Source organism: Rattus rattus, chromosome 2 (assembly GCF_011064425.1).
Source record: "Rattus rattus isolate New Zealand chromosome 2, Rrattus_CSIRO_v1, whole genome shotgun sequence".
NCBI classification, from domain to species: domain Eukaryota; kingdom Metazoa; phylum Chordata; class Mammalia; order Rodentia; family Muridae; genus Rattus; species Rattus rattus.
This window is the reverse complement of record NC_046155.1, coordinates 30,335,698-30,343,040: the sequence shown is the minus strand read 5'-3', so window position 1 is coordinate 30,343,040 and position 7,343 is coordinate 30,335,698. Positions and strand designations below refer to the sequence as shown.

The 7,343-nt window shown below is 44.6% G+C and overlaps 1 protein-coding gene across 1 annotated transcript; it reads right to left on the bottom strand.

Moving 5' to 3' along the window:
- Positions 1 to 392: 392 nt before the first annotated feature.
- Mbl2 (mannose binding lectin 2) lies at positions 393 to 6,339 on the bottom strand. The gene is made up of 6 exons (XM_032895473.1): positions 6,266 to 6,339; positions 5,616 to 5,704; positions 5,103 to 5,286; positions 4,427 to 4,543; positions 1,585 to 1,653; positions 393 to 890 (listed from the first exon to the last, which is right to left on the bottom strand). Exons 3-6 carry the CDS (start codon positions 5,275 to 5,277, stop codon positions 517 to 519), a joined length of 735 nt encoding a protein of 244 aa, XP_032751364.1. The 5' UTR covers positions 5,278 to 5,286; positions 5,616 to 5,704; positions 6,266 to 6,339; the 3' UTR covers positions 393 to 516.
- Between the last annotated feature and the right edge of the window lie 1,004 nt (positions 6,340 to 7,343).

Here is a 7,343-nt window from a genome sequence, read left to right as displayed (position 1 = left end):
GTAACTAAGAGAAGTAATTAAGTGGTTTCTAGGGTCAGAGAACTGTTCTGTGCCTCTATCTACAAGATAGATATTAGACAGACAGACAAATAGATGAATGGTGGATAGATGGATGATATTAATATTATACGTATATGTGTGTGTGAATTTATTAATCTGTTCACCCGAGACTTATAGCTTGTCCATAGTTTAATGTCCCATTAAGACATTTCATTGGAAGGACATCTCTGAAATAAAGCTGTGAGTAGACCCTTTTAATACCTGAGGCGGGCTGAGAAACTGTGGAATTAGACGGGGTGACGCCATTACTCAAGGAGAAAAGAGGACCCCGCAGAGCACGTGTCATAAATGAAAAGTAAAACTCCTTTCATTTCTACACCTTCACAGGAGAATGCTATTCTGAAAAATGTTACAGTTTAATTAGGTAACCAATGTTGAATTGCCTATATTTTCAGAACAAACTGTGGACTTACAGAATACACTGAAGTATCACGGAGGGATGAGAAACAAGCACCCTCAGTCAGAGAATTCACAAACGACCAAAAAAGAATCGGAGCAAGGAACGTCATTCCACTTCCCATTTGTCAAGAGCACCACACAGTGTTCCCCAGAGCCCACATTGTTGGGCTCACCCTCATTCCAGTTAGTGTAGCGCACTCTGTTTCCTGTCAGATCCTCAAAAACGTTTTCAGTCCTCTGGTCCGTTATGCCCAAGAAGGCATTATCTTTGGCCACATTCTGGATGGCCCTATTTTCCTCAGCATTCCTGGGAGTGGCCACAGAGCCCTGGAGTTCGGAGCACAGAGCCTTCGCTCTGTTAAGGGGCATCCTTCTAACAGTGCTCATGAAGTACTTCTTTCCAACATTTTCACTCATAGAAAGGAGCACCCCTAAAATGTAAAAAGGTAGGTGACACTGGCTTATCTTCTAGACCACTCACTGTGTGAGGTTGAAATGGAAACACGTATACTCCATTTTCTCTGGTGGCATACAACATAATGGGTCTTCATTCTTGAGACCCGTCGTGAAATGCTTTCACAAATCAAAACACGCATCTTTTTACCTAAAGTTCCAGTTTAGCTGTTATCTTGTTTTCACCTTACTGTCTTAACATGAACGAACAGGCACGACTTTGTATATTGAGATCTGCACCGTGGAGCACAGGTTATCTGGAATTCTGAATTCTACCATTCTGTTAACTCTCAATCAGTCAAAAATGCCTGAGCAGATCTGGCCACAGCTAGAAGAAATGCGATTGGCTCCATCATCTGGTCTTGATCCCAGGATTACAAAGTAGCCCACAGTGAGCAAGACCTGACCCTACAGATCTGGGTCCTGGAGTCAGCCTCACTGAAGCGTATAAACTGGTTCTACCACTGAGCTCCGTGAAATTGAGTAAATCATTTAATTCTGAGTTGCTTCTGTTCTGACAAATGATCGTTGGGAGGATCTCATGGGACCTGAACGGGAGCAGTTTTGTTTTTTTTTTTTCAGGTCCTAGGAAATCATACGTGTGCAGTGAATGTCCTGCCTCCCACCATCCCCAAACTTTAAGCTGCTAGAAGGGTACGGGAGGATACTCACACTTTCTCATGGCTCTCAGCTCCGATCGCAGGGCTGTGATTTCTAAATCAATGTTGGTAGAATCAAATTCTAGAAAGTTAAACAGTGAAAGGCAGTGTGAGCGTGAGGACCTAAGCTGTGCATTTAGGGAGTGTGGGATCTTTTTTCAGATTAAAAGGAGAAGGAGAAGAAAGGGAGGAGGAGGAGGAGGAGGAGGAGGAGGAGGAGGAGGAGGAGGAAGAAAGGTTTGCCTTTTGTTTTTAACATTAAAATACCTTAAAAGAAAAAAAAAAAGAACCTGCTTTTATGTGGCCTAAACCATCAATCTCTTCCTTTTTCCTAAAACAGGTCCTTAGTAGGCTAGCGCCTCACACACTGCCTTTCTAACCTGTCTCATCCTCTGCAAGGAGGACAGTGTGAAGAAGTCCTCATCAGATTCCAGGAAGAGCAAATTCTCATAGGACAGAAAGACTATCTCCCAAGATGAGGCAGTTACCCATGAGGGCAAGGAGCAGGAGTGATCAATCACCTTGTGGGAATCAGACTGGTCCCTTCAAGTGACTTCAGACTGCCTCCCTGAGCCAGAACTGGGACGTTCATCAATGAGAAAACATACAGCTTAATTGTGAATCCTTTCTGTCCCCTGTTCCCTGTGTTTCTATATTTAAACTTGAAGACGGATTGAAAATCGATAGTTCCTTTATGTGTTCCTCTCTCAAATACTCACATATTTAATTGGCATAAGGTAATATGTGACCAATCCTATCCTTTTGGAGCTGTCTGAGCTCCGAATTATTATCCTAAAAATTCTAGTCAGAGCCAGGACTGATGACAAATGCCTTTCAAGCACAGGCAGATGGATCTCTGTGAGTTCAAGGGTGTATGGTCTATATAAATGAGTTCGGGGCCAGCCAGGGATTCATAGTGAGACCTGGCTTGAGAAACAAATAAACTCATGCGTAAATTAAATGAAATTCTGGCCCCATATACAAAGATATTTAATGTATATTTCACTAGTACATTCATCTACTCACTCAATGACAGAGCTTGACAGCAATCTGTGAGTTCTTGACTAGTCTCCCAAATTGCTTCATTAGGGCTAAAGCAAATCTCTGAAGAAGTTATTATTGGTTGTCTCGGGGTTTCTATGGCTGTGAAGAGACACCGTGAACATGGCAGCTCTCGAAAAGAGAAGCATTCAGTTAGGACTGGCTTACAGTCTCAGAGAATCAGTCCGTTGTTGTCATGGCGGGAAGCATGGTAGCATGCAAACAGACATGGTGCTGGAGAAGAAGGTGAGAGCTCTCCATCTTGATCTTCAGGCCACAGGGAGGAGACTGCCACACTAGGACTAGCTTGAGAATGAGACCTCAAAGCCCACCTGCACCGTGTCATGCTTCCTCCAACAAGGCCACACCTCCTAGTAGTGCCAGTCACACGTGGGTCTGTGAGGGCCACCGTAGCATTCATGAGGGCCACTCTTAAGCAAATGCCCACATTTATTAATTCAAGAGATTTTTGTCTGTAAAAAAAATTGATTTTTGTTGCCTTTCAGTTGTTTCGTCCATGGAGGTAGCAGTGTTTCCTGTTTTGGTGGTTGGGGTGTGTGTGTGTGTGTGTGTGTGTGTGTGTGTGTGTGTGTGTGTGTGTGTGTACACACATGCGTGCACATTTGTGTGGGCACCTCTACCTCCACAGTGACAGGATCATAGTGAGCATTGCTATGCCCATCTTTCTCACATGGATACCAAACGGTCACATCCACAATTCGTGCCAAATGCTCTACTGAACCAAGCCATCGCCCTAATCCCTGCTTTGCCTTGGTTTTACTGAAATTTGTCATGAAAGAAACCAACAACATTTTCTCTGAGCTCCTCATTTTTCACAAAAGAAGGGCACGTGCTGCTTGGTGCGAACTAAGTAGCTGCAATGTGGTACCAGTTTTTCTCAGAAGGAAATGCGGTCTTTCCACACATGCCTTGACTCTGGGCTGGACTGTGCCTTTTATAAACACACCAAAAGTGACTGTGTATATATATTTTAGCTTCTGTGCTAAGAGTTATATAATCACCAGGTAACAGTGGCCCATGCCTTTAATTCTAGCACCTGGGAGGCAGAGGCAATCGAATTTCTATGAGTTTGAGATCAACCTGGTCCACAGAGTGAGCTCTGGGACAGTCAGAGCTACACAGAGAAACCCTATCCTGAAAAAGAAAGAAAAGGAAAAGGTTGTATAATCACTATTACCTAATCACCTATACAAGCCTGGATAGCCTATGACATGATAAGAACCTCGTGTCTGGCCCTCCTTACGGCAGCTGACCCCCACCCCCACACAGAAGACAGACGTGTGAGCAGGACCACTGGCCCTCAGTGAACCACAGGTATAAATGAACTCAGCTAAAATCAGACTTTTTGTGGATGACCCACTGAATTATGTTTAAATAAATGTCTGTGCTTTTAGCCTCCTGAGTTTTGGGTTAGTTTCTTAAAGGTGGAATATAATTTACATGCCTGTCAATGTTAAAACAGTTATAATAAGTTGAACAGGCATAATAAGCCCGCATTGACATATGGCATTGTCTCCTTGAGGTCAGAAACTCAGCGGAGGGAGACTGCTTGAAAGAAAAGAGTCTGGCCTCCCACACTTTACAGAGTATCTGAAAACGGGATTTCCTGAAAGATCTGCAACTATAGATCTAGACACTGATGGAAACTCTCTTAGGTTCTAAGTAACCAGACGGTGCTAAGGGAACTTGACCAGGAAGCTGAGGTGAGCATCTGCCCCCCAGCACTGAGAGAGTAGCACATCCCACCAGCATCCGGCGTTCTAAACCCAGACATTCTGAAATGATGTCCTCACCTACACTCTGTCCACGGTCTCCTTTTGGTCCTGTTGCTCCTTTTGACCCAGGATTCCCTGGGGGCCCTGCAGGTCCTACTTTTCCAGGAGGGCCCTGCAAGCCTCTGAGGCCTTGACCTGAGGGAAGACAAACAAAGCATAAGTCAATGTCTGTGGCTTTGCTTTCTCTAAAGTTTAATCCTCTGTGATGAGGTAAGTTCCCTCTGCTCCAAGAGACAGAGCAGTCTGAGGTCACTGTCCTGGACAGGCAAGACAATCCTACACGCTTCTGTGTGGCAGCCCCGAATGCCAGACAACTGAAATTCTACCTGTTCTGAGTTACAGTATGTCGCTGCTGAGAGTGCAATTTGCCTAATAAGACTTTCCTTGCCCGTAGTTCTAGTCAACTTCCTCCAGAATGTAGAGTCAGAGAAAGGGGCTGGAGAGACGGCCCAGTGCTTAAGAGCGTGCGCTGCTACTGCAGAGGGCCTGAGTTCAGTTCCCAGCACCCACCATGGGTAGCTCACAACTGCCTGTAACTTCAGCTGCAGGAGGATACTATGTCTTTGATCTCCAAGGTTACCTGCCCCGGAATGCACAGGAGCATGCGTGCATGTACACATGCGCTTGCACACCCCCACACACGTAATTAAAACCAAAAGAGTTTAAGAGTAACGAAAACGGCTTAAATGCATACCCGGTTCTCCCTTTTCTCCCTTGGCACCGTCGTGTCCGTCTTTGCCTGGGAAGCCATTCAGGCCCGGAGCACTGCAGGCAATCACAGGGCAGCTACTTTGAGCGCCTTCGGTTAAGGTCTCGGCGTAGACTGCCGTGAGCACGCAGAGCAGTAGGAAGGATGTGAACAGGGACATGGTCCTCACCTTGGCGTAAGAAAAATCATGAAAGGTTACCTCATATCCTTTCCAGTACGTATGTACCAACCCTGCCTCTGTCCTGTAACTTGGGGACAGACACTGTACGGATGGATTAGTCGTGGGAAAGGTGGTGTCCAGATTGGGTATTTTGAAAATTAGGCATCCCCTGTGATGCTGTGTGGTTAGCATTTTAACAACAACAACAACAACAACAAAGGCATAACAGCATGCATGCAAGAGAGGCCCGTCTGAGGGAGGGCACTAGTGTCCAGGTCTCTGCAGGCAGATGGCTCTCATGGCAGTGAGAGCAAAACAGGTTCACACTACCAACTCACCAGTGTCGGATGGCTTAGGGGTTGAGGATGATCGGAGACACTGTGTTCCGAAGGATCTCACATGTGTGCCACGGTCTGCAGCCCAAATCCTATTTTCACATAGGAAAAGATGGTTTCCTCCAAGACCAGTTAGATACCCTTTCCTCGGTTCCCAGAAATAAACTATAGGCTAGTGATTAAAAGAGACAGGGTCAGACTCCAATCTCATAGAAGTCTACTAGCCTAGCCCTGAATGAACGTAAGTGAACTTCCTGATAGTTGTTTCCAGCAGCAAGACAAGGTGGCTGGGGAAAGCAATTTGTCTATAAATTTCTCTCTACCTCCTAGATTTTCCCATGACAGAACTGCTGTCAATTAGACAACCTGCCTTGAATCCTTCTCTAGACATTTTGTCTGTCCTTCAAGATTTTCATCCAGCTCTTCCTAAGAAATCATAACAGCCCAGTCCCAAGGGTCTTAGATCCCATGACACTGTCTTTGTAAAGTCATCTTTGCAAACAGATGACGGAGAGAACTCTCAGGTGTCCAGGCAAGCAGAGAAAGTGCTGCTGACAACATGATTTCTGCCTGGCAGGCCTCTTCTCTCAGGCATACCTCTGGAGTTTAGTCAAATCCCTAGACTTTGAATATAGGAACCCAAATCCACTCACCAAAAATGGTATTCCAAGGCTTTGAAACAGCAAAGATTCAGGGGCAAGGAAGAGTCTCTTCAACCTGGAACTCTTAACAGATACCTCAAAGTGAGGGAGGAGCCGAGCCTGATTTTTAAAAAGATAACCCAAGCTGACCTTCAACCCCAGATTAATAAGCAACCCTCTTTGGGGCTGTATTATGCACTCCTTAGGAGGATTCCCCAGAGGCCTCCAATGAGTACACCAGGGCTGTCTACCTTAATACAGCACCATCTCCCCTTCAGCTGACATCCACTTTGCTAATTCTCATGACTAAGGTGCCCTAGTAAGTAGGTTCAAGTGGTTAATCATGTCGATTTCCTTGCTTACCATACACAAACACACATACCCAAGCATGTATACGTTCTGCGCACACTCCCTATACACACACACACACACACACACACACACACACACACACACACACACACACACACACACACACATGCATACACTCTAAGGGACAGCAGAGATCCGGCTTCTGTCAAGAACATTTCTAGACTCCACACTATCATCCACAGCCTGGGCTATCCTGAATCTTTAGTGTTCTTCTCTCAGGCTTTTCCTCTTCTAATTCAAAGAGTCTTTTCTCTGAGAAACTTACTGCCATATTAACTAAAGTAGTTCTACTTGGTTCTCTTACCTTAGGCTGTGTTTGTTTGTATTGATTACAGTGCATTGTATTTTAGCCACTTTTATTGTAGTAAAATGTACCACATTGGTACAAAATGGTAAAACATATCATTTTGACCATTGTTAAATGTGTAAGTCAGTAAGAACATTTATGATTTTGCCAGAACCCATCTCCAACAATACTTCATCATCCCAAACTAAAATTCTACACATTAAACAATAACTACCCAAGTCTCCCCTCCTTACCATTACTGACAATGGCCATTCTATTTTCTGTCTCTAAGAAGTTAAATGTTTTAGATGGGGCATATGGTTGAAATTATGCAATAATTATCATGTGGGTTCATTATTTTTAGGATACTGTCTTCCAATTTCATCGTCACATGATTTCATTCTCTTTTGAAGCAAGGTAATATTCGCTGTG